This window comes from Enoplosus armatus, chromosome 3 (assembly GCF_043641665.1).
Source record: "Enoplosus armatus isolate fEnoArm2 chromosome 3, fEnoArm2.hap1, whole genome shotgun sequence".
Lineage (NCBI taxonomy): Eukaryota > Metazoa > Chordata > Actinopteri > Centrarchiformes > Enoplosidae > Enoplosus > Enoplosus armatus.
Window position 1 is genome coordinate 2,351,120 of NC_092182.1, and position 27,680 is coordinate 2,378,799.

A 27,680-nucleotide genomic window follows, 5' to 3' on the forward strand; every position below is an offset into this window, starting at 1 on the left:
GTGTGTGTCTTGATAAACCTGAAATAAAAGCCAGTCACAGTCCCAGTGGGTGTTGCCAAGGTGACATCATGTGTAAGTGAATAGGCTACCTCAATACCACAAGCAAAACACCTGCAGTAAAATATAATAGGCCAGGGTTTCTCAACATATGGTAAATATGGATTTTCACGTCCCTCTAATTCAACGGAAATGAGCTCCATGGCTAAATGAATGAAATGACTTATCTTTATCACACACGCTGTCACAGTTAAGACAGTTTGACACCAAAGCGAAAACTTGGAACTAAAGCTTCCCAAACAGAGGGTGTCAGTTTGAAGGCCTGTGAAATAAAATATTTAGATTAGAGTAGAAGGCACAGATAGGTCTGTAACATCCATTATACATCATTCGGTTGCCAGTTCATCAGGTGCACCCGGCTAAAAAAAACGAATGCAGCCTAATGCACGCAAGTCCTGCAATTCATTTCACCTTCACCCTCATTTTGGAGGACGTAGACTGTTGTGCCGTTGAATTGCATTGCATCATACTGAGAGATATTTCTGTTACTTTGTCCACCCTATTTACATCAATGAGGGTGGGCTAAATAACAGAAACGCCTCTCTGAACATTCTACCCATCATGAAGGTAGAATGTATTGCAGGAGTGCTGGATTAGACTGCACTGAAGTTTCTTTGCACCACATTCGATGTTGGAACACGCCCCCTGCTGTTCACAGAGGCAGATGCCAGTTGGTTGGAGCAGTTCATTTACTTACTGTATATTGTACAAACACACTGCATGTGTGATAGAAGCAGATGTGGCCACTGCTTCTATCACACACGGTTGGTTTGTTTCAAAGTGCTGAGTTATACCGAGGGCTGAATAAGAGATGAACTGACTCGCCAAGATGGACGCTTCTCCCACTGAGAGACGCTTGTGTCCAGTTTTCCAGTTGTGGGCCAAATTTAGAAAGCTTCCTCTAAAGAGACAAGTCTATGATGTGCTGTTGTGAAGGTCTTTCCTCCTAAAAAAAAACCAAAACAGGATGTTCGCTTAATGCCCCAGGTTTTACCGACATGACAGGAAGAGTGGGCTTTGTGCGTTCACCACGAGGTCATTTATTATTGAGATGTTCAGGATCAGGATTCGGGATGGACGCATTAGTCCCACTCAGCGGTTTAAACCACGTGTTTCCTTATGCAATGCCTCTCTGTCCCAGGCCACACAGCATCATGACACAGAAGACTTTCTTCTCCATAGAAAAAAAGCGTCTAAATCAAATAAGGTCCCCCCCAAATCTGCCGCTGCAGTCGGCAGCCTTTCGTTTCTGCCCACAGAGTTACTGCACTGAGTCTGTGGGGAGCAGCCACAGCACACCACTAAATACGTTTTATATGATTATTTTCTACAAGCCATACTCTGTAATTGCCCATCTGCTCCATTAAAACCCAACTGAAGTCAGAGATACGGCCACTTAGTGGCTTTTCGGTTTTTATTGCCAATTAAAAGAAGATGAGCAAACAGAGGAGGGAAGAGCGAGAAGGGCTATAAGTCCATATTATACATCAACACACTGCGCATTATTACACACACACAGGGCTCCGTGAGACTGAGGTCAAGAGCTTTTACTGGTTTTCATTGCACCTAATTGTTGTTCTGCATATTGCTAATTTAATTTTACAACTGTTTCATAATTACTTTTGAGAAAAATAACAAATTGTTTACCTTGATCAAGTGGCACATGTGTCTAAGAGTTAAAACAATAAGCTCTAAACTAGGTGGTGAAAATGTATCTATCTGTATCTATGTACAAGTCTGTGAGTACTTCCATTTTCTGGCAATCTCTACTTCTACTTTAATACATTTCGAAAAGAGATATTGAACTCTTTACGTCACTCGATTTGATTGAACTATTCAGATTAAGATTTGACAAAGAAAACATGTAGGGAACTGAAATAAAATCTCCATTTCAATCAGCTGCAACATCACAATTCTGCGTACAAGCGAGGACATCAACAAGCACAATCCACGATTACACTCACAACACTTGAAAAGGGGCCATTCTGCGTAACGAGTACTTTTACTTTAGAAACTTGAAGTTTATATTGCTTATGATTCTCATGTACTTCAAATGCATGACTTCTACTTGTTAAAGGTAAAGGACTTTACACTGTTGCATTGCATCATTTACTCAAGTGAAGATATGAGAACTTCAGATGTAACTAACCGAAACAATTTACTGAATACAACTTGATACAGTGTTAAGCAACTATCTGCTTCAAAATATCCAATGTGACGTAGTGCAGTAGTTTCCACAGGACAGGAATGAATACTAATAATAATAATTAGTTATATTTGGCACGGAGAGGCACTTCAGACAAGGGCAGCAACTTCAGCCACTTTAGCTTCTATGTGTACAGATCTCTGTTTCCGGTTTTTGGTTGACATGATTAAATCCTGCTCAGGCCCAGCCCTGAAAGCACCAGAGTAACAAACATGATGCATCCATTTATTCATCTCCTCCTTACTGCTCTTCTTCGGGGAATACACTGAAGACAGCCACAGAGTATATGGCTAATGGTAAGTGTTTACACACACCCAGTGTCCTCTGCACACTGTGAGTCACGGCGTGAGTAGGCAGCTCAGAGGAGTGTTTGGATCTCTGAAGCACTGTGCATCATTTCATCAGCGTCAGTCTAAAGTAGGGCGAGGTAACTGTTGGCTAAGCTCCACCGGACACTTACCAACACAGTCACCTCTGTTCCTCCACCAAAATCCTCAAAATGGCTGACTTGTGCACCACGAGGTTGTATTATGTAATAAAATCTCATTTCAGAAGAGGAAAAAGCAAATGAGTCCATTATTCGTGTTCAGCCGCCTCGATGCGAGCTGCCGGCACAACACGGCACCAACTGTGAATTCCTGTCTCTTCTTTTTTTCTTCTTCTTCCGAGCGACGAGCTTCCCGCTGGGCTCCTTCTGTGGAGGTTAAACAGCAGCAGGTGAGCTGCGTGTGCATCAGAGATGCACGCAAAGTGCGTACACGAAGGGGCGACATCCGTGAGACAAGGAACAGGGCGTAGACGCACTCATGGAGCCAGAGAGCATGCTGCGTTTGATACATTATTCACGAGTTTGGTGCAAAAGAAAAGACGAATTCTGACAAAAAACAATGCTGTGCCTGGTGCACCCCAGACATGTTTGAAGGGTCGTCATTATAGTAGGCGATATGAGAAATTAAAAGGAATAAAAAAAAAAAAAAACCAATGTGGCTTGACAAAGATCTACATGGGCTAGGATCTCGGCCCTCTCGGGGGGAAGATCATGAGAAAGCTAATAAAAAAAAAATAAAAAAAAGACGAAAGGGATCTGGTTGTGGAATCAAGAAGATGAGCGAGTCCGGTGACAAACCGGTGACAAAGGACGGTGCGCGGAGAAAGTGACGGAAAAGAGCGTTCAACTGGCTCCTGTGGCCGGACATGACCCTCCCCGTCCACCTCATACATCAAATACAATGAACCAGGAGCATTCGAACTGTCACTGAACAGCCACAAACCTCGGAACGATTGAAACGAATGTGTGAAAATGATTCAAAAAGCTGCCGTTGGTAATATCACTAGGCACAATCAAGTAGTACAAATGATAATAAAAAAGCTATCTCCTGCATTTATATAGTCAATCTAGCAAATAGCTAAAATGTGTTTATTGTACACTGTTATGGCAGTGTAACAACAATTAGAACTGCTATGTGAAACTACGTATTGTCATCCCACTGACTGTACCAACGGGTGTTTACATATGTATAACCTACATCCTGATGTAGACCGCTGATACAAGAAGTAGGCAGATGGTTAGGTAGCCTGGCTAGCACGAAGCTCCAAACTGTTGGTTCTTTTGAAATGAGAAACACGACACCAACCCTACTTAAAATCGTTTTTGACTTTTTCCCTTTACAGAGCGCTGATACGTTCTGACAGATATTGTTGCATCTCTGTCTTCACGTGTAGTCACTGTGCGCTACAGGGCTGGAACAAACCTCCAGAGGGTTTCTGTTCCGAACTTTTAATTTCCCTTAAAGAGCTTTTATTCTTTTTAATTTAGCATTTCAATGTTATTGTGCTGTTTTTCTTTCTTTTTAATATGAAATGTATGAAACGTGCTGTGCAAACAACCTGGCTTGCCTCGCTCATCACAACGTGCAGTGTGCTTTATCATCTTATCTGTGATGGATGTTCAATTCGAGTGTCTTTTTGGGAGGAAATCCATTAAAATACGGATTCAATTCAACGTAAAACAAAGCGATCCGAGTTAGCGCGGCGTGAATGTAGCCTGACAGTCGCAAACTCGAGGCACCCGCTGCTCGTTCAGCTCGTTGCTGTGAGCGCACGGTAATAACTGAAGACGAATGAGACCAAGAATAATAAATACAGGTGTTTTTGTATCAAATGTGTCAAACGACGACGTGGAAAACGTGTGGTACTGACCACGTTTACATGCACATAATATTCCAGTTTTTGCCCTTATTCCCAAACAGACGTTATTCCTACCACGCTGTTGACATGGCCAATGAAAATGAATATTCCACTAATATTCACAGCCTCCCTCTTTCATTCGTTCGCTCAACCACCTTCTTGAACAGGTCGGCGTGACGGCATTTGTGCACATCCAAAAGCCTGCTGATGTCCAGCTCTTTCATAACGTGCCAAAGCAGGTGTGTTTCTTCTTCTTCCCTTGCACGTGCGTGTCTAACCCAGCCTTGCAAACTGTAAGCTCGTTGGTTCGCTTATGACGCAGAGAGCTGACCGTAAACAGGCAAGTAAGTCGCAAAAACCCCAGCTGAGACGCATATTGTGAATGTCCTGTATACGAGTCCACAGGCTGCTCCTAAAACCTGAACACTATCCCACACTGTCCCACATGTCTTAATCGGGAAGTTCCCCATTCAGAGCGAATTAGCAAATGACAGCATGCTAACACGCTAAACTAAGCACACATTAAACATTATAGCTGCTTGGCATCAGCACGTCAGCGTTGTCATTGTGAACACAAGGTTGCCAAGGTGCATAACAGGCACTTTGGCTTGGAGCGCCACCGTGCCACAGTACAGCCTCACCGAGTCTTTATTATTATTATTATTATTATTATTATTGTTATTATTGTTTTGACTTCTGGTACAGTCCCCACAGACTGAACTGAATTGGTTGATACGAAATCTCGTTTTTTTTTTAATAACGGTATGCATTCAAACGCAAGTGTGTTTAAATGCTGTCTCGGCATTTTGAGTGGAATGCCGGAGCACACCGGGGGACAAAATGTGTCTCCACTTCTTGTTTGACGTTTATCCGAATACATTTGAGTCACAGAGGGTTTGACGTGTTTGCACGAGATCAACGCAATGGGTAACATGAAAACATCTGGCTTAATGACGTGAGATTTTGAGCGCTTTACTACATACCACAGTGCATCAATATTGAGACGAAACTGTGACAGTTGTCCCAGTTTTAAATGTTGTCCATTTTGTCCTCCCTCACTTGGAAGTATAAAGTCACCAGAATGGTACCGATCGCCAGTCTCAGTGTGAATCTGCGTTTAGTTTTTTGGGGGGATTTGGACCTGCGTCAGCGAGCTGGCGTTTAGTCGGCAGTGGTTCTGTATTGCTGCGAATGAATGGTCTTTCTGGATGAGTCTCCGTGCGGGACTACGGGAGGGTCTCTTAGTACAATGAGAGAAGAAAACCCCAGTTGCCATGACAATTACACAGATACACAGAGACCCTCTCCACCCTCTGCATTATTAAATAGACATAAAACAATACAGCCCCCCCCCCCCACACACACACACACACACACACATACACACACACATCCATACAATGCCAATTGATGGCCCATGTTGTCTTACCTGATACTGTGCTGGTCATTGTTGCTGATATTGGAGGAAGAGGAGAGAGCCGGGTGATGCTGCTGGATGGAGGAGAAGAGAGAATGTGAAGGAGTCGGAGAGAGAGGGCGAGGAAGAGAGAGGAGGAGGGGGGGGTGGGGGCAGAGAGAGAGAGAGGGAGAGAGAGAGAGAGAGAGAGAGAGAGAGGATGGGCTGGGCATGTGTCTGTGACCTGAATGGTGCAATGCACAAGTCTATGTGAACAATGGGCAGCCAGTGGGACTTGATGTGTGTGTGGTGGGGAGGAGGGTGTGCTTGCTGGCAAAGAGGCAAAGAGGAAGAGGTGGGCGGGGTGGAGCAGAGGCGGGCTAACATCCACACTAGGGACGTGAACAAATATCATGTGTCTGACGTGATTCAGATGTGGACAGATGATCAGATGTGAAATGCATCGAAAACGCTATCTGGAAATGATTTGAACTCCCTCAGACGGCACCTCTGTTTAGGTGTAGCGTCATTTATCGGTGCTGATTTTGGACGGCACTAAAACTAAAACACTACAGACTTGAAAGACAGCTACAGTTCGTTGGACTTACATTAGTTTGGGGGGGGGGAGCAGAAACACGACGCTAAGTGAACGCTAATGTTGCTCTGTGTCTGCTCTGGCTGCGTAAATAGGTAACTGTTTGCTAATGCACAACAAATCGACATCAAGGATCAACCAACCAAGTCCGTCTCTTAATACTTCCCTACTCTTTCTGTGGCCCTTACTGTAGTTCCATTGTAGCCCATTTGTTACTAGTGAAGATGTAAATCTTTAAAAATGGCTCACAAATATATATATATATATATTTTTAAAATAGGAGGAAATAGTGCATTTGTTGGGGACTATTTTTAGTGGCGGATGAATCCACATTTGGTGCCCTAGAGTGCATTTGGGACTGAATCAAAATAAACTACAGTGTGTGTGTTCATGGCGATGAAGGAACATGTCACCCAGTGCAGCAGCGTGGCTCACTGGTGCGTTTTTCATAGCTTTTGGACAAAAATGGAGCTCTGTGGCACAGAGGAAGAAGATATGTCAGGTGGAGGAGGAGGAGGAGTATGTGGGAAGCCTCTTAGAGTGATGATGCCAGGAAAGAGGGTTTGCTTTGGGGGTCAAAGGTCATAAGGACTATGACTCAGGGATAGGTCACGTCTTGTAAGTGAATCAATGTTATAGATTGGAACGATGCGCTCTGAAGGAAGGCTGAGATGAAGTTTCGTGGTTTAAACATCCAGTGTATTGAGATGACGTTGGCCTCCCACAGTGTGTGAGTGGACGTCTTATAACACCCTTTCAAAATTCTTATGACTCCGTCCCATGCAGTTCGTAAGAGTTTTTTGTTTTTTTTCTCCCTCTTGTTAATCAACTCGTACCGGGTGAATCACAGCCTGCAGTTCCCTGTTGGTGATAAATGAGAATAATGTTGATCAAACATAAATCACAGCACCAGACCCTGCATTGATTTAACACCACTCTGAGGAAATTAGGACAGGTGCATGTGTGTGTGTGTGTGACAGAGCACAGCATTAGCATTTCAAATGGGGCCATTGATTCCTGCGGGCTGGACTAACACAGGGTGGGTGGTAACCCTTTTTAGTCTAATACTATCGAAGCTATCGAAGGTTTGTCATTTCAACCTCATGTCGACTGCGTCTGTCGGGGAGACTTGTTAGATTTCACACTTGCTAGAAAAAGCATCACAGTAAAGTCTCCAGTAGTAAATTCATACTTAAGACATTAGGGAATCATCATATGAATAAATACAGACAAAAAAAGAAAACGTGAAATCGCTTCAAAAGATGTAATTCAGCTCATTACTATGAAATCAGGCCACCCAGCGTCTTTCCACAGAATTCATTGTAGGTGATTTTTGTCTATTTCCAAAGTCTGCTAATATTTCACCCATTTTCCCCACGTTTTACTCCATGATGCCACTTTTCATCAGTTAGTCTTTGTCTCTGAAGACAAATACTTGTCTTGATTGAAAGACAAAGCAGTTATCGTGTCACAAAGGCGTAACGAAAGCCTCTGTCAATTCACTGTCGGACTCTGCTCGCTATGCGGCCTTCAGGTTAGCCACCAGCTATAATGCTCACACACATCGCCGTGCATTATGGGAGAACATGTGCCGGCTGCAGATCTGTTGAAGTCTCATTGTGTCAGATTACAGCCTGCGCTCTCACCCGAGTCCTGTCCCGAGTTATTGTAAAGACTTTCTTTTTTTCCCCATATTGTCTTCACTCCTTTTTGTGTGCGTCGGTTTTGTGAGATTTCCATCTCACATGAACATCCTACTAAAATTAAGATGAGATGAAGCAATTAAATGAACACATCCTTAAAGTTATCGCACGACGTGAAAACTAAAGTCTTTAGCTGTTCGACACGCGTGATATTCTACTACCACTGACACAGACATGCATTCACTGCTGCTCCCATTCATGAACCTTGATCCTTCACATCAATAGACTCAGACTGGTTTCAAATTTCCCAGCACCCAGTTCGATGTTAATAATTCATGTTTTATAGAAAGATTAAAACAAGTGACATGTGTCTACCAAGCCTCTGTGCAGTTATTACGTCATGAATTATCATTTCAGCCACAGTGATGTTTCACCTTCCGTAAAAAAAAAAACCTCATGGCTTACTGTTTTTTGTTACGGTCTTGTTCATCTTTCAGGTGTTTATCGCCATCGCTAACACGTTTCCCTATGATATTCTGGAGATATGTTTGATCTGTCCTCATCCTTGAAACAACATCATTTCCAGGTAAATGGTATTGGAGTCATCCGCCGTTCCACTTTTTTCTGTCTTTTGTACCCTTGACTTAGCGGATGTTGAGATAATTATACGTGCCTTTATATAATCAACAATCAGCGTCATTAATCAAGGCATTAAAGCGCAGTACGAAATGTCGAGAGACTGAGCAGTTATACATGACGACGCTAGATTACATCTGTGTTTTTGGGGAGTCCAGTTTAATAAAATGTTACATTTAAACTCAACCGGGAGCAGTTACCCTTCATAGCCTGAGAGATACAGTCCTGGGTCGGACTGAGGGTCAGTGCGAGTACTGATTGTTATGTCAAACTGTGTCAAATTGAAACACGGCAGATTTTTTTTCTTTGAATTCAGAAATTTATTATCATCATCATCATCATCATCCATATATGTGACTTCATACATCCCAAGTTAAACTGCTGGTATACAGTGAGGTCAGCAGAGGTCAGAAAGATTTCTCAGCGTGTTAACATTAACATTTCCAAAGTCAATCAATCAAGTGTTTTAGTTTGAACCAAACTATGAATGTTTTACAGAGGTCAAATAATATACAGGTAACACGAAGAAACCTCAGAAACAACAGTTTAGTGTTCAATTGTATATGTAACAGTTGTTTAAATGTCTCTGGTGCTGATTGGGCTGCTGCACCAGAGTCTCTATAGAGCCCCATTGAGTTTCTCTCTGCCATGATCAAAAGAATGCAAAAAACAAACAAACAAACATTAAAAACCACCTGAAAAGTACACAAAACTGTTAACAGAGTAGTTATTCTCCTTTTCCTCTGAGAGGCGATTCTTAGCTCACATTATTAGGATTTGAACTCTCCACACGACACGGCTGCCAAACTCTTCAAAGTAAAAGTTGTGAGAAACGAACCCTTCAAAATGATAAAGTTATTTGTTCTCATGTGTCCGTCATGAATTCATCTTATTATAGTAATGTGAAGCCAAAAAACATGATGAATAAAGGCTATTGCAAGTGTCAAACCGTGTCAACAACAAAGTAAGGCACGAGAGTTCAAAAAGTTGAAACTGAATTTAAAATTCATTTTTGCAAAGAAATCAGTATATATGTCCTTGTTGACTGTAATTACAGTGTGTAGGAGGTGGTGAGATAGCATGAACTGGTTCTAGTGGGAATCAGTGCCAATGTCAGCAAGCTAGGCTAACGAGCAAACCCTAACCACCTATTCTCTGTTGTCACTCACTCGCTGTCAAGGGTTTCCAAAAAATATGCTCATAAAGAAAAGAATCCAAATTTCAAATCAACTTTAACACTGTATTTAGTTAATCTGATACTGTGAACAAACAGAGGACCACCCTGTTACAGTTTTGCATATTTAATGACGTGTCAAACTAATGTTTCTGTGCTCTTGTGATCGCAGCACAGGGTGCCGGTCTGTGAAGCTCCATGCAGACTCAGTCGCAGCAAACCCCAGCCCTGCACCAGAGACCGGAGTACCGCAGAAACTAGAACGGCGCTTCAAAAAAGCGGGACGAGTGGAGCACACAGATGTCCAGTCAAAGCACATCTGAAATTATGCGTAGTGATAAAAAAAAAGAAAATATACATATATATATATATATATATATACTGTCACGCACTGTCTGTAATGAACTCCTAAGAGCAAAATCCAAACAGTTCAGAGTCACAGCAAACACGAGGAGAGAGGAGAGTTTTACCAGCTCCAGGGTTTACATGGAATGTCCTCGAGGAGAAACTCGCAGTCCCGAACAAGCGTGAAGAGCGCCGATGACCTCTTACGTGATGTCCTTCTGCCGGGGCGGCCTGTGAATGTTCCTGACCACGCACTTCACCATCCACTCGATGCCTTCGTTCACTCCATCCCTGCGCCCAAAGCAAGCAAGGGAGACATTTAGCGGCAGCATTTTACATGTCTTCTGCCCAAACCAGCTAGATCAGGATGGCAGAGCATCTTTAACAGCTCTAGTTGTAGCGTGGTGTGGCACGGCGGTATGTGCAAAGCAGCAATGCCGAGTATGACGAGGTGCTGCCGATTAAGAATAATGAGCGGGGTTGTTCCTTTGCCTCAGCTACTGATACCGCGAAGTTCATCACATTTCAACAGAAGCTTATCCATCAGATCTATGCTTCAAATAAGCAAATGTGTCCACTGCGCCGCCTTCGTTTCTCATTTTATGAGGTGGCTTATTTCATGGCAGTAACGCATGCATGAAAATAACTTTGTTATTGATGCATAGATTTAGTGATGGCAACAGGAGGTGTGTTATCTGATTCAGAGGGACTGCATGGAAAAATGGGGAAGCACTACGAACAAAGACTGAATCTTTAAAAAACAATCCAGAGCAGTTAATGTATCATTTTAAGCCATATTTAATATTTCTAGAATATCCATCACTATAATATAGTGATTCAGAGCTTACCTGTACTAACTTTACTGTGAGCTTCAAATAGTTGTATTCTTGTATGCAAGTTCCAACATCATTGTAATATGTTAAAGCAAAAGATATTTCTCTCTTATCTATGGAGAGCCAACACAATGAATGAATGATTAATATGAAAAATACTCAGTGAGTATTTATTTATTTTCATCCATGTTTATCTTAACCCTCTAGTTATCAGCTGTTACCACCACAAAGCAGAGCAGAGCATAGCATAGCATAGCATAGCATGGTATAGAATAGCACAATCGCAAAAGGTGTTTTGTACAGCCATCATTGTCAAAATGATGTCTGTAAACACGAACACGTGTGAAATATAAATATAAATAACATATACCTATCTTTGATTAGCTTCTAATTCAGTAATTGAACATTTGTAAGCATCATAAAGGAAGTGTTTTGCACTGGATCACATTTGACAGGTTGCTGTTGCACACACTCATGTAGTGCACCGTTCAACACAGCTGCAGACTTACCCTGTGAGGGCAGTACAGGGCTGCACTAAACAATCTCTCTTGCCAATCTTCGGGGCAGAGTCACTGAAGGCTGTTTTAATGTCCGGCACTGACATACAGTCCTGAGAGACAGAGCAGACACAAGACATGACTGAAAGCTGCCACAGCAAAGACGAAATTGTCAAAGGCACAAGACCACTCAATCATCATCCAATCCATCATTATCTCCAAAATAGTTTTTGTCTTAGTAAGGGTGACTTGGGCCAAAGATTTTCAATTTACAATGAGATAAAACAGCGACTCCTCACATTTGAGAAGCTGGAAGCAGAGAATGTTTGGCATTTTTGACAAATGATACAGATGATACAGATGATACAGTACCGGTACATCCTGCTTGTTGGCCAGCACGAGGAGCGGGACGCCTTCTAACACCTCACTGCTGATCATTTTCTCTGGAGGAGACGAGAGTTCAATTACTGATTCAACAACAATGATGGTGTTTCTATCATCACAGAATATATTGACTCAAATACCTTCTGATAAAGGCTTTTTTCAGTACCCTGTTATGCTACTGATATATTTCTCACGATGCCTACAAAAGCCTACAAAATTCCCTTTTTGTTACTATCCCTCCACTGCAGCTCAACGCAGAAAGACTGGTGTGGGAAACACAAAGACACACACACACACACACAAAAACCACTTGATTTGACTAACTCTGACTAAATCCTAAATCAAATATTTTTTGCACAAAATAAGGACTGTGGATTTTGTCACTTCCACTGAAAGCACATTAGGAAAGGATCATGTAAGGGCCAGTACGAATAGAAGGAAGGACTACAGGAAGCAAAACCTGTTTCAATGCACATACGGACACCTGATTATATAAGACAGACTTCTATTACAGGCTGTTTTAAAACACAGGGGGTAGCGGAGTGTGTTACTCACCAAAGGCCTCCTTTGATTCTGACAGGCGCTCTTCATCCGTTGAATCTATCACGTAGATGACTCCATGGGATTCAGCATAGTACTAAACATAAACATGAAGAACAGAGCAAGTGTAGTCAGCCAGCTGGCAGTCAAGATACCTGTTGGTACGACTGCTAATGGAAAGCATGACGGAGTATTAGGGCCACCAAAAATCAAGATTTAATTCACATTATTATGAGAAGAAAAAGTTGTAATATTCTGAGAGAAAAAAAAGTCACAAAAGTTTGCCTTGAGAACAAAATGATGCATATTATGATTGGATGGGAAAGTGGAGACGTGTCGTCCATCTTTATATACAGTCTATGTCCAGAGACAATCCCAAAAGGAGCTATGAGCCTGGATCTGAATGGGATATTCGCAAGATACCACATGGTACCCTGGTTTCATTTCATTTCAATAGCCCAAACATGAAGTGTGTGTGTGTGTGTGTGTGTGTGTGTGTGTGTGTGTGTGTGTGTGAATGTATGCGGTTGGTGCCCCCTCTGGATATTGGTTGGTGTGTAACTTCTAACTCACTTTGTCCCACAGAGACTGGAGCTCCTCCTGACCTCCCAGATCCCAGAACATCAGACGCGCCTTGCCCACATCAATTGTGCCAACTGTGAAGGAAAGTGAGACGCCAATGAGAAATGTCATGGAGCAGCGGGAGGAATCAAGCACCCACCGTAAATGTGTAAAAAGACGATCAGCATCGGGCGATCGCAGAGTGTGAAGTGGAATGAAAATCAGCTGGCTTGAGTTTGTCTCATGATGTTCCCTAGCGATGATTAACGTAGCAAATTACAATTAATCACCGCAGTTAGCCATCGAAAATAACCCCCTTTAACCTCCTAAGACTCTCAAGCTCTTGTTTGGTATGCATTTTTAATTTCTCTTTGCTATTCGGGCTTCTTGGGACCTGATAAGTATAAAAACTAAGCATCATCTTTTGACATGATGTAGTTTTTGAGAAAAATGATGTCCAGATACGGGGGACAATTTTGAATTTCCATATAAGCAGAATTAAGTTCATTATGGTGTAGACAACCTAAAATGTGATGTCCCCGCATGTGGATGCCAGGTCTCCACTCAGCTGACCGGGAGCTTCAACTGAACCCTGCTACTTTGATTTTGGAGGCGAGGAGCACGTTATCAACATTGCCACCCACTGCTTTGGAGAAACAAGCCCATTACTCTGCATGACAAGCACAGCTGAAGACACACTGGGACATCCACTCACTGTTCAGGCCAACTGTGGTTGTGATCTTCGATAAATTCATTCCCTTATAGTTCTTACTGAACTTTGTTTTGGTTTGTTCCAGAAAGGTCTGCAAAGAGAGAGACAACAGCCAAATTAACAGACAAGTCGAACTAGACACGTTTACATTCAGTGGGTCACGTGACATGGCATAACAAACGTTAGTTAGACTGCAAATCACAGAGAGAAGATAATATAATGCTTCGAAGGTTCTACGTGATAAGTTAGTAGTTAGTTAGGAGACTGACAGCAGCACAACGACGCCGAAAATAACACAACCGACGGTACCGTCGGTGTGGACGCTCGAGGTTAACACTAACCCAGTTGTGATAGTTAAATTCAAATGGTAGCTAACTCACCGTTTTCCCAGCGTTGTCCAGTCCCAGGATCAAAACGCAGTATTCATCCTTTTGGAACATGTACTTATATAAACCAGATAATAAAGTATACATCTTGGAGGAAAAAGATTGTAAACAACACAAGTACTTGCTAACTAGTCTCGCCAAGATTAGCTGGTTAGCATAGCTTAGCCTATATACAAGGCCAAACACGGCGACACACGCCACTGTGGCTTCATTATAGTCAAAGTAAATGAACACGACTATAAACACGAGTGAATAATAATCGTAATTGCATAAAATAAGTATGTAAAAGTCGTCGTTTGTGGCTACCGCTCTACTCTGAAGCTCTGTGGCACAGCAGTGACGCTACGTGTAATCTAACCAGGAAGTACGGCTGAAGGAATTGTGGGTAACGAAGTAAACGGTGTCTCGTTCGACCTTTCTGCCGGCAGGCTGTAAATGCAATTTAAACTTCATTTCCCAGAGAGCTTTTCGCTGTCTCTGTGCGTTTTCACGCAGCGTAATCGCGTTAAAGGAAGAAATCCACCCTAAAATAGAATTTACCCCCAAAATTAAATCCCATGACTGTTATCATAGCAGAGAGTTTTTTTCTCCATTATTTACAATGGAGTGTCTATAAAGCTGTTCTACGTGCTGATATGAAATTAAACCAATTAAATATGGTAACTGCTTGCTTACCTCTTAACTTTATTTACAGAACAACAACAATCATCATCATCATCATCTTTATCATCACCTGGTGGCTGCTTCATATTGGTTTTCTTACTGATCAAGCCAGTAAAGTTGGAGAAGGGAAAGTAATATAGATCAGCCAACTGGATATGATTACCAGCAACATCTACACCAGCATACATCGGTATAAACAATACATAATGATATTTGAGAGGAGATATTACACTCAATATATTACCTTTTTTTTTTTTTTTTTATTAAAGCTGCACTACTTCATTTGTGACCCCTGGGTGGCAGAAAAGCATCAAAACAAGGTGACAGGTACATAGCCACCACCATATCCCCAGCTTAAAAAACTGATTTGGCAAACAGGTTAGCAACCAGTTTCCTATTTTCACATCCAGCAGACCCGGAGCAACACTAGCATTCATTTGGAGTCGTGGCTCTGGCCACCTAATGGACGTAAATCCAGTATTCCCTCTCCTTTTAGCTCTGGTTTGGTCCCCACAAAACTCCCAAGAGACACACCTTGTTCTTTAGCTTTGGTTTGTTTACCTGCCGACGTGTCTGTCAGCCATTTGATGCTATGCACTACCATACCGTAGTGTGTTTACCAGACTGGACTGAGACTGAAGCGTACAGGCAATGTACTGTAAGATCAAAACAATGGTCTGAAAGAGGCTAAAAAGCTTTGTATAGCTGCAAAGTCATGTTATAGGTCCCTTCATGGTTCATCACTGCCAGCCACCGCTCTCTCACATTCCATTTGAGTCAATGTTAAAGAATATTGATCAATAACTTGTGTTTTTTATGATTCAATGAGTGGTAGACGTGTATGACTTTAAAGCTGAACAACTGCGTGGCAGCTACAGCTTTATGAAAATACTTATTTGACCTTCCTAAAATGTATGTTATTTGCCTCATTGGGCCTGATTGGCACTTTTCAAAGGTTCACATTCTCATACCATTCTTTTTCTTTCTTTTCAAACCAGGGTACTATACTTAATCCGTATGAAAGCAAATCACCTGTCACTCCACACACTTAACAAATGGAATAGAGTGGCTATTACAAAGCTGACTATAACTAAACACTTTGATGGTGTAATTGTCACTCCGCCGCTGTGCTCTGTTCCCGGCGAGTGGCACTTTGTGACGTACGTCTGCCGCTGCACACATCTGTAGAACGTCTTTGGATTGTGCGATCTTGCATACAGTCCATCGGCTCTGCGTGAGCAGAAGCTGCTGACAGGATACACAACGCTGATGTTCTGGAAGCAGCTGTTGTGTGGTTTTGCTGTGGTGCTGCTGGCTGTGGTGAATTGCCCCGGTGTGGGTTGTGTGCTTTCAGAAGGAGAGGAAGAGGTTGTGGGGAGAGGTTCAGCGGGAGTGGTTTCCTGTGTTGTCCAGTCTAGGAAAAAAAAATATTGACCAGCATTGAAATAAATCTTACAATTATTATGTTTTGCACCAAGGGATGTATTTTAAAGGGGAATCCAACACATTTTTATACATGAAATTCACTTGATGCATCATGAGTTGTACTGCTCAGCCTGAGAGAATAAGACCGGAGAAAAAGCCAAATCTGAGATAACCCCGAAGAGATCCTTGGAGTTGCCGTAACTCAGCTTGAGACTTCAGATTTTTAATAGAAAGCCTGCTTTACTATATTAATCTTGGCATTTGGACAAGGGCAATTTTCGCAAGTGAAGGTCTAATGAAAAGATGGTATTTGTTGCATTATGGGGAATGCAGGATCCAGTGTTTTTGGAGCTTGGCCTATACTAGGGACTACACCTTTGGATATCTTCCATCTCTGCAAGACCCCCAACCTTATGGAAGTGAAATACTAAACTGAAAACCCCCTTTGTCGCTAGACGACCACATATAAGAAAGTAGGTTAGAGGCAAAGAATGTTTTGCTCTACATTTAAAACCATATGTAAATGACAAATTGGACATTCTATAATTTATTGAAGTGTCTGAACAGTTTCTGGTATGTCCTTTCTTTGATTTAAGGACATACAGCCAGTATGCCATACAAGGCCCAACTAATGGACCGTAATTTGAGTTCTGATTGACCAGCAATTCTTTTTTTTGTGTTTTGAGGAGGAGCCTCTCATCAGCTAACCAAAGCAGGAAGCTTACAACAGGAGGCAAATGAACTGTGAAAGAGATTATGATAGGAAGGCACATGAATAAACCAAAATGTATACACTTTTGTATGGATTAAAGATAGAAAAATGAAACAGAATCTCTAACTGCATATTCAATCATCATTTCAAATATGTACTTTGTTTTACGAATAGTTTTTGTAAGACACTACAGGATCCCAGCGGTTCCCAGTCTTGGGGTCAGGACCCACCAAAGGGGTCACTAGACAACATTGTGATTACTGCGATTGGAGAGAATCAAAAGCCTATTTACTCTTCACAAAGTGATTTACAATTTCTGACTTTTCTCTAACAATTCCATTATTCTTGTGAAATATTGGACCTTTTCAGGCCCTTTCAGACTTTTTTCTTTTTTTAACCAGCCATGAGTCACAGATAGGTGTGTGACACAGGGTCACACACAGAAATTTGCTTTGTTTATATATTTTATTATGTGCAATGTAATGCATTTTAATTTTAATAAATGAATTCTCAAAATGGAGAGCATTTCAAGTGCCCTGGAGTAAAGGAAGCGTATGGTCCTGTAGCCTCACCGTCACTGAGTTGGCGTTTTAGATGTGATATCAGCGGGTATTTGCCCTGTCCACAGAACTGTCCAGAGAAGTCGTCCATGTCCAGTGTCCACACAGCAGCTCCTCCCAGCTGCCTGCTCTTCAGATACTCCACCTGTGAGACAACCAGAGGCAACACGATGACACTCACGCGGAGACAGACTTGTTGAAAGAGCCGCTCCGTTCCACAACGAAGTCACTCGCCGCACCTTGGCATCGTAGCTCCTCTGGTTGTCAAAGCCGACCCACTGATTGCCTTTGACAGCGTAGGGAACTTTCTGACCATCAATCCACTGAACCGAGGAGCCCTTCAAGAAGGAGCAGGTCTGGTAGAGACACATCAGGGTCTCCATCAGTATAATTATGTTTGTCACAGCCATAAGAAACATGTTATGTTCACGCTGATGATGTCAGAGTAGTACTAGGAACACTTGCAGCAGTACTGTATTAAGCTCATTTCACCATTGTGCTGGAAATAGTGACTGAATCAGTTCAGGTTCATTAGCAGCACAAACTGACTGAAAAGTGCTAAGAACATTCAGTACTATGGCAAACCTGTGTATCTCTCCAGATACCACAATCAGGCATGCTGTGATGTTACTGCGCAGTATAGTCACAGTAGTAGTGGTAGATATAGATGTCATAGAAATAGCAGTAATAGCAGAGTATCTGTGGTCAAAGTTGAAATCATCACCAATGCACTTAAGTAGACTTCTCTGCTAAATGTGGCGGTGTAAACGTGCTCTTTTTTTTTTACCTCATAGTAAGACCAGAAACCAATCTGCTGGGTGTAGGGCCCGGGGCTGGCAGGGCCGCTGACCGGGGCTCCCAGGCCTGTTGCTGTGGTGGCGAGTGTAAAGGAACGAGCATGACTGGGAAAACCCAGCAACAACTTCCCTGCTGGGGCCCCTCGCTCCAGCCAGTACCGCACCACATAATCCTGACGGGGAGGAAAGGGAAGAATTTCTAAAGAAGCATACCAATTCACTTCCCTGGTCTGTAGTTGTATGAGAGGTCCCATGATCAGGTCATGATGCTCCCTTCAAGGACACACAATTGGCTGGAGTCAGTTATGTTGAGACCATTTTATCCAAACATTAAAGACCGGCCTCTTCCAAAAATACCCATGAAAAAAGAAAAACAGCATCACACCATTCCTAGAAACATCCAATGAACTATAGCAGACAGATCCAGCGAAAGGAAGCCCTTTTTGCTTGTATGGAGAATCTGCAATAACTGATTTTTTTTGGCCACCTGGGGGGCAGCGGAAAAAACAAGACATTGACACATCATCACCTTTTAAGTTGATATGGTCAACATGTCTGCAAACAAACCAATATTCACTCTCTTTTAGCTCTGTTTGTGGTTTCCACCAGCCTCCCGAGGGAAACATCTGGCTCTTTAGCTGCTAAATGCTCCATTATGTCCATAACATACCAGCCAGGTGGCGCACAGTGGGTCTCTTCAGAGCATTTTTGCGACCGAAAATGACACTATGAAAGCTCCGTAAAGCCAAGGGGAGCTGCATATATAACCCTATATATATATATATATATATATATATATGGTAAGTACAGGAATATTTCAAGTTTATGTAGTTTATACAGATCAAACATTTAACAACCCTGAAAATACAGATATCAAGCTTACTTAAACTTTTGACTGGTGCCGTATATGAAAGGTAGCACTTAAATGAAAAAAAAACGGATAATTACGATGTTAGCATTGTTTCCAGTGTAGAGTGAACTGTGGTGGGCTGTCACTTGATCTTGACCACCATGGAGGTCGAAAGTCCGAACACTGATGAAGTCCAGGTATCTAAATCACACCCACAGAACACAGAAAGAGGCAAAATGTGATCATGTAATGTCAAACGTATTCAAACTGGAGCTGATAAGAATTTTAAGTCTTACTTTGACATCTCAGAGAGTTCATATCCTGCATGAATAACATCTGTTTGTTCTTCCGCGGCTGCAGAGAGCACCAGTCGGGTGTTACTGCCTCCTCTACTCTCAGCTTCGTAGGCCTCTGAAAGCTCCTGGAAATCAATAGATATTCATTTGCACTTCAGTCAGTGGTCGAAATGCACCTTAAGAACAACAAAATTACATTATATGTTATTTTATTGCAAACCACTCTCGATTCTCTCCCATCTTCCAGGCAGCTATCGTTACCCAGGATGGTCTCGTACTCAACATTGCAGAGACTTGAAACTTGTAAGATGACCCATCACATTGAACGTCAATGTCGGAAGTATCTGTTAAATGTGTTCTAATTGTCTGGCAATCAGATGACCTGCAAATGTCTGCACTACATTAGTATACAACAGTAATCTGTGTGTGTGGGTGTGTGTGTGCCCAAGAGCAGAAAAGAGGTGGATTATGTAATGTAAGTTTCAGGTTTCAAGTTCATTTTCACTGAAATAAGTACAAACCACTGGCTGGTGGTGTGCTATGCATTCAGAGAAAAAGGGCCAGTATAAATGATTTGTCATAAATCTATTTTTTTTTTTTTTTAAATGTAAAAACACTGGTAAGTACTACTCTGTTAACTGTTTGCATTACATTTTCAGTTCAGTCCAGTTTCATTGTAAAGTTAAAACAAATAAATTCCCTTAAAGAAGGCGAGCACCGCCTCTGTCCCATCCAGAATAGGACACTTCTGAATGCTTATTTTTAGTAATTATGAGACTGAATGACCGAATAAGGAAAGAATGAAATGAAGAAGCCAAACATAATATTTTGTTATGAGTGCTGGCGTCACGCAGATAAGGTTGCTCTGCCGGCGACAGCCTAACCTTTCCAGTGGCACAAAGGAGGGAGGGTCCGAAAGTGTCAAGGGAGACGTAAAATTGGGGGAAATGTTTTAAGTGTTCCACTTTAGTCACGGTGTTCTACAGTTACACAGTGCGCTGTGTTGGCTGCAGATTATGAACACTTCTGGTTTTAGGATTCCAGGCTCTTACCTATATTTAGGGCCTGTCCCCATTGCGCATAAGCAGGGCGCAACTTCGAACACTGATGAAGAATCATATGAGATACGATGGACCCAAGAGTGAACTGGCATTATCACACAAACAACAACATGATAACAAAGAAACACACAGGACCACTTGCTTGAGAAACCACAATTTGTTGGAGCCATTTCTATAGTTGTATGACGCTCAACCTATTATCTTGCTGAATTAGTTATTTCTATATGTATGCTAATATTATCGGCTGATGATAAATATACATTTTTATATGTTATGTTATTGATCGGTTCGACAGGGCCCATTTATCAAACACCACCAGTAGATGGGGGTGGTGGTTAGGATGAAAGCTGATTTAGGGGAGAGTGAAAGACGGCCCAGCAGAGGGGAAATGTGTGTGAAATAAATGCACATAAATAAGGATGCTAGACTGCTGCTGATGTGACTTGAATAAGCCACAACACAATTACTGTGCTGGGTGAGTTGTGGGGACATGCCTGTGCCCTACAAGTGCTGTACAAAGAATAGTCCATATGGCACATAGTGAGAGACGCTTTGATCATGTGTCTTGATTCCTCGTCCCAAACATTGACGTCAGCTTGTCCAGCAGCCATCCTTTGCTTAGTTCTACGACCGGAAATGCACCCTGGGAAACGAACTGGAATTCCATTTCACTGATCACAGAGGATTTTCTTCACAAAAGGAATGAACCTGTGGCATGTTTCGTTAAACAGCCTCTCGAAACACAAAAACTCTATTTCCTTCTGAGGGAAACAACATTTCTGCGACTCAAACGTATTGTGACTCAAGTGACAGCTTAAAAACAGAGATTATATGAGAAGCACAAACTGGGGCTAACATCCACCAATCATACAAAGATGTAAAGGAAAGTCAAAATATGTTGTCTTTTATATGTCATGAAATTGAAATTGAATGTAGCAGCAATTGCTGCTCACCGCCATTTTATTTACATTTGCATTAATTGCAAGCAACACAGCTATTTTTACAGTTTACAGTTTTACTGCCGTTCACCAACAGTAAAACGATATCACTATTCAGCAAGTAAACCTCAACTTGAGTATCATTTTCATATGATGATTCAATTCAAGCCACAGAAAAAATAAGCCACTGTGTCGTGACAACCGGACGGGACAAAGACTTGCAAAATGAAATAGGTTGGAATAAAATTCAGACCAAAAACGGAACAAATAGATTTTCGAGGGCGAAAAAGCTGGCACACGGTCTCCAGTCAGCGTACCTTGCAGAGCAGAGTGAACCTCTGCTTGTCCTCTGGAGGACTTCCACCAGCACCAGAGGACTCAAAGTCCAGATCCAGACCATCAAACCCATGGGTCCTCAGGAATTTGATCGTCGACTGGACGAATGTCTGCCGGTTAGCAGGAGTGGACGCCATGATGGAGAACCTGTAGCAGATGATGAGAAAGCTGTTCTCTGAAGTGGCAGTTTGATACCATGAACTGAAGTATAAAGCCCACAACAAAAAAAATCAAAACAATAATAAAAGCATATCAGAAGAGCCAAAAGTAAATTGCTTACTTCGCTTGATCAACACTCAATCTGGACAACTGAATTGAATATCAATCAATTTTTTAAAACCTGGTCATTATTTGGTGATTACTGCCATTTTTAGAGACACTACAAGAGCGGCGAGAGTGAAGCAGAACAGTAAAGCTGCGGGCCGGACGGCTAAACAGTGAGCCGAAACTCTGTGGAGCTATGAAGCGTAAAGCCGAGGGGAGCTGCAGATTCAGCTGATGATTCTCTGTAGGTTCATTGCTACGAGCGACCCCTTTTACTTTGTCATTTGATGCATTGATATTGTGAAAAAATAATGATTATAGCCACTTTTAGCAAAAGAAAGCTCCTCCAGATCTTCGTGGGATACAAAAACTCACACTCACTAACTGTGCAAGCACTACCAGAATTCCACCGCTACTACCACTATTACCAAGGGCGTAACATTAGTTTGGAGAGAAAAAAATAAAGTACCATTGAGTACCATTTTCTGCATTTCTTCATGCTTTTATCATATTCTCAGCCACTTAGAAGCCACACATTATGATTGAGATTCTGCCAGAAAAGTGGTATTCAATTAAGGAATAGGACTAGGAAGATCTATGGCACTACCAACAAACAATGTTCTATTTGCAACTTCAATCCCAACATATTAGAAATGTATCCAGGTCAATAGTTTTATCAAGCTCACTGTAAATGAATGTGTAGCTTTCGTCTATGTTCAATCCAGTGTCTAGTACCCTTTATTATGAGGAGGATGTGATTCCTGCAAGTAATGTGTACTTGCAAAGAAGGCATAGAATCAAATGTCTTATTACATTCAATTTACGTTTCTAAAGTTACCTACACTGACTTAATAAGGCATTCGTCTGTCAAAATACTGTCCGGGCAAGTAGCCATTCTGAACAGCCTACCAATCAACCTGAGAAGCAGCCAAATAAAGCCTGTTCCTCTGCAGCCGTTCGTGCTTTCTCTCAGCAGATGAAGGCGTTTCATTAGGAGTTCACAACAGGGAATCAACTCACTGAGATCCATCGTTCACCTCCCTGAGCGACAGCAAGGTCTTCAGCCTGGGGTTTCTGTTCGGGTACACACACAAAGACAGCGACTGGCTGTTTGAACATGCATCACATTTCAAAATCCCGATGCACATTGCGGGTATACGTCGTCATATCCACGGATCCAGTTGTCACCTGTTCTTGAGGTCAGTGAATGTTTTGTAGAGGCCTTTCTCATTCCGCTCATACTCGGTGATCTCGTTGGCATGGTTGATGATGGCGAAGGCATAAACCAGGTGGGTGCAGAGGAAGGGGTCTATGTTTTCCGGCAGGAATTTCCCCACACCAGTTCTGTACTGCGACCAGTTGGTAAAGTAACATACCAGTCTGGCTGTGGTTGCTGGATCAAGGGAAAAGGCGAAACATTAGCTTTGCACGCAAATACTGACGTTTGATTAAAATCTCCCGTTCCTGTTCTTAAAATGTGTCCCTTACCAATCTGAATGAAGAACTGTAGAGCCACTACAAGAAGCACAATTCACGTGTTATTACAGCAGAATGAACCGCCATATTTAGCGAAAAACGAATACTGTAAAATGATAGAAATATAGGAACAACACATGGGGTTTCTCACCAATTGTGCTCGCTATTCCCGTGTTCATCTTAGCTGTTTGTGCTCTCTTCCCAGTGGGAGTCTCCCATTGTGTGGCCCCTCACGCTGTGGGACAGACAGAGAAGTAGAAAATCTATACACAGGGTAATGTCACTCCAGTCTTACATCTCATATTACTATGAGTCGCATGGTATGGCTTTCTAGTGCTAAAAACCTTTAGCTACGTAGTGATGGGTACAATATTGGATGAATTAGACAGCATCAGGGTGTGATGTCAGAAATGGAGACATAAATCTTTAGTATATCGCAGGTAAAAGTGGCATGACTAACCGTGAACTGTCAAAGAAGAACATTATCAGAGTGAGTCATTTTTATTCAGCTTGAAAAAGCTTGAAATTTCGAAAAAAAAACATTTGTTTTTCTCCCTTGACAGGAAGGACTGGATGAGGACACTGATATTCTTTCTCCAATATAGAGCGACCCACTTCCAGAGTTTCACCTGAAGCCATTTTTAACATGAAACCCATATTTGAAACTCAACGCCAAACTGTCCCTGCGTCTTTTTAATATCCATCGATGTAATGATGATATGTTGTTGCTGATAGTGCCTGACAGGCGCAGACTGGCAGGACAAAGGACATGTCATGCTGAAGTGTTGTGCTTTTACCTCAAGGCTAAAGTTGCTGGATGAGCCGCACAGACAGGGGAGGACCCACAGAAAGAGTTGTCGATTTCAGTGTCCCTTGTTTTAAATTACAAAGTTGTGGTTTGAATTTTGAATGAAAATTCGGCCATATCGAAGTTCTCCGCATCCTTCCTGCATCTGACCTTAATGTGGCGGGATATTAATATTTGAATGCTTGCATTCGGCTCTCAACATGCACATAATGAGTCCATGTATTTTTATTGACATCACTGACCACTGAAAGCTTAAACCAGTGTGCATGCAAGTTTTAGCTCCTTAACACAAATCATGTATATGTAACATTTTTGCTGATCACTTTTGAATCCATGCAGGTTTTGCATTTTTTGAATGTATATTTCCTATCGTTTCCGGCAGCCATTGGCTTCCATTAATTAACGTATGGTGTGAGAGTCAATTAGCTGACACTTGAAACTTGCTTGACTTCTGTCCCTCATCTCAGTGAACATGAGGTCTGCCCTGATATTTGTCAAAATGCAGTTTAAACTGCAGACTGACTTGAAAAGCCAAGCGTATCGTGTGTAAATGAATGGAAACCAATGGTTGGTTTTCCACATTTCCAAAAACACAGCGGATGGTTTGCAAAATGCAAAGCTCTGTCGGTGTGTTGCATCAGGAGGGCTGTGTTTCAGCTCACTCGCTGTTCATTTATTGTGTCTTTTATCAGTTCAGTTTATGTTTTACTGAGGTCAACAGCCACTATTCATGCTCTGAGAACGATAGCAACCTCATTCAAGACTCTCAATTGAACTTTGCCACTTTAATCAATCATGAAAGTGCTCGCGTCCCATATTGCTGTACAATGCTTTTTCCATTACACACACTGTAATTTGGATGGGAATTTACACATCTGTGCACCAGGCTGGGTTATTTTAGAGCTGGGTTTCATAATATTGTGAGCACACTGTCGACTGTCAACACTTCTGGTCTCAAAGGCTGAGATTCAGGAAAGTGATTTAGGCATTTTCTAAACTTAAGAACATTTCTGAGCATTCGTAGTTTTTAGGAGACGTACTATCTTAATGAGAGAAAAAAAAAAAACACACAATGAAATTAAACGAAGTGAATGGAAATTTAAACAAATGGAAGAATGTTGAATGTGATTGACTTTAACCTTCTTTGCACAGTTTAGTAAATTGTCACGGAAATAAATCCTTAGTTGCATTTTAGTAACAATATTCCACTCGAGTCAAGTCAATTTTATTTGAATAGATAGAATTATCACAAATCACAAACTTGCCTCAAAGGGCTCTACAATCTATACAGCACATGACGCCCTCAGATAACCCCCCCCCCCAAAAAAAAAGCAAGACGAGGAAGGAAGATCACTGGTTCCGATGAATATTTTGATCCGGTTGATCCATTGGACTCCATTCTAACTGTTGTGAAGTCAAGTTGACTACAGCTTCCGTCCTCTGTGGAGGAGCAAGCAGAGCCACGTTTCTGAGCCTACAGGGTTTGATATTCATGCCAGTTTTAGTGGATCACTCCTTTAAATGCTCTCTCTCTCTCTCTCTCTCTCTCTCTCTCTCTCTCTGCAAGGTTGCAGAAACCGGTTGAAACAAAGTTCTCTATAGATCCGTGCAATGCAGGTAAACAACTTCCACACTCAAGCTGGCACAAAAGTCATGTGGGCGTCATGTGGTCAGTGATGCAGTGACCCTTGGTACACCAACAATTAATTTGGATAACAAAACATTTATCAGTAACAGTGACGTCTTTGTCCAATTAACTTTCCAGAGCCCACAGATAACAAAGTCTGCTAAATCACTTTTCATCATTGTGCAAATGAGTGTGCAAGGTTCCTTTCCTGCACTACTTTTCTTTTATTCCGGACTGAACTCAAATTAAGTGCGTTTAAAGTTAATACTGAGTCCTGCCCCCTCTCACCTTTCTTATCTCCCAGTTTTTCTGATGGCAATATTACGCTCTTTGTTATATTTATCATGTTATATATCAAGTTGTGTCCTCTTTGTTTGAAATGATCTCCTCCCCGCGGGGTTGCATCTTGTGATGCATCAGTTTGGCAGTTTGTATTATGTCTTTGAAAGGTAGCATTACAAGGGGAAGCAGAAATTCACACATTGAGATAGTTCCCGTCATGAACCATAAAAACCCCCCTAACCCCAACCCCTTTTTCAGAATGAGAGAATCAGTATCAGGCTAATAGTGTTGTCTGTGATTTCTCACCACTGGTATGACTAACTCACTAAGAAAACAACCATCCGTTGCTCAATAGCTGACTGATGAGCATTTTTATGTAAGATCCTGGATTACTTCCAAAAACCTTTTCTCCGGCCTGGAGAGAGTCTGGGGCCCTCCTTTGTTTGAGCGACTCTCGGTTTGAGGCTCAGCACTTGTTTGTTTGCTATTTATTTTTAACTCATGGGTGTATGTTTTTATGCTGTTAGTGAGTCCCTAACCTGAGACAGTTTTCCATAATTATGTTACAGACGGTAACGTTTTTTATTAACTTATTCTTGGTTGGTTTTATACTGCATTTGTACAAGGTTCCTGCACGACACTAAACACTGCATTTGAGAAGCTTATTTTCATTGTCAGATATGTTTATTAGGGGTGGAAATTACCAGAGGCCCCACGATACGATATTTTCAACATACTTGAGTCACGGTATGATGATATTGCGGTTTTAAACATTTTGCAATGTGCTGACTATTGCGATAAAGAATATTGCGATATATCACGATTTATTACCTTTTTTTCAACTGCAAATGATGCCCCCCCCCAAAGGAAAACTTTCTCAACATCTGTTTTATCTAACAAGATAAGTTTCCAGTCTGTTCAGTCATTTTTATTGCAGCAATATGGGAGACAGGCTGTCATAAATGTTGGATGCACCTGACAAATTGTTACAGTCTACATAGCCCAACTTAACTTAATGCATTCATGTGTGGACTACTGTACTATTACAGGTATTTTGAACAGTGCAAATTGTATAAAAAAGCAGTTAATCAGCCCCTTCAGTAACTTTGTATTTGCAATATTAGTCATCAATATCGATTCTTGCCGTCCGTGTGCGGGTACAATATTGCCACGCAAAATATCACAAAATTATGCTGTATCAATTTTTTCCCCCACCCCCAATATTAATACATAGAAATATGTGTTTATACTCAGCAAAGTAAGGTATTAAAAAAAGCATTGTTTTGGTACAAAAACAAGGATATCATACTGACACCTGTGCTGAAAAAATGATGCCCAGCTCTATAGTTAAAATGTGCCGTAACCTGTAAGATTGTGGGACAAAGTGTGGAGAAACCAATTAATTAATTAATATGTGGATTGAAATGAAAAGC

At 41.7% G+C, this 27,680-nt stretch overlaps 2 protein-coding genes across 2 annotated transcripts; both read right to left on the reverse strand.

Moving 5' to 3' along the window:
- Positions 1 to 10,351: 10,351 nt before the first annotated feature.
- On the reverse strand, positions 10,352 to 14,438 carry arfrp1 (ADP-ribosylation factor related protein 1). The gene is made up of 7 exons (XM_070903035.1): positions 14,147 to 14,438; positions 13,770 to 13,857; positions 13,067 to 13,149; positions 12,509 to 12,590; positions 11,942 to 12,012; positions 11,582 to 11,682; positions 10,352 to 10,530 (listed from the first exon to the last, which is right to left on the reverse strand). Exons 1-7 carry the CDS (start codon positions 14,237 to 14,239, stop codon positions 10,443 to 10,445), a joined length of 606 nt encoding a protein of 201 aa, XP_070759136.1. The 5' UTR covers positions 14,240 to 14,438; the 3' UTR covers positions 10,352 to 10,442.
- A 656-nt stretch (positions 14,439 to 15,094) lies between these two features.
- LOC139282913 (chitinase-3-like protein 1) lies at positions 15,095 to 23,709 on the reverse strand. Its single transcript, XM_070902821.1, has 12 exons — positions 23,682 to 23,709; positions 23,543 to 23,569; positions 23,243 to 23,447; positions 23,075 to 23,128; positions 21,772 to 21,937; positions 19,456 to 19,580; positions 19,258 to 19,360; positions 18,300 to 18,482; positions 17,752 to 17,868; positions 17,525 to 17,657; positions 15,980 to 16,229; positions 15,095 to 15,107 (listed from the first exon to the last, which is right to left on the reverse strand). Exons 1-12 carry the CDS (start codon positions 23,707 to 23,709, stop codon positions 15,095 to 15,097), a joined length of 1,404 nt encoding a protein of 467 aa, XP_070758922.1.
- Between the last annotated feature and the right edge of the window lie 3,971 nt (positions 23,710 to 27,680).

What these genes read in the sequence shown, in the direction of transcription:
- arfrp1 (XM_070903035.1), bottom strand. Translation starts at nt 14,239, where the DNA reads ATGTATACTTTATTATCTGGTTTATATAAGTACATGTTCCAAAAGGAT. An exon ending in AACCACAGTTGGCCTGAACA is followed by an intron (nt 13,150 to 13,769) that starts GTGAGTGGATGT and finishes TTTCCTTCACAG; the next exon opens with TTGGCACAATTGATGTGGGC. An exon ending in CCAACAAGCAGGATGTACCG is followed by an intron (nt 11,683 to 11,941) that starts GTACTGTATCAT and finishes TCTGTCTCTCAG; the next exon opens with GACTGTATGTCAGTGCCGGA.
- LOC139282913 (XM_070902821.1), bottom strand. Translation starts at nt 23,709, where the DNA reads ATGAACACGGGAATAGCGAGCACAATTG. An exon ending in TTCACTGACCTCAAGAACAG is followed by an intron (nt 23,129 to 23,242) that starts GTGACAACTGGA and finishes GTACCCGAACAG; the next exon opens with AAACCCCAGGCTGAAGACCT. An exon ending in AGAGGAGCTACGATGCCAAG is followed by an intron (nt 17,658 to 17,751) that starts GTGCGGCGAGTG and finishes GTTGTCTCACAG; the next exon opens with GTGGAGTATCTGAAGAGCAG.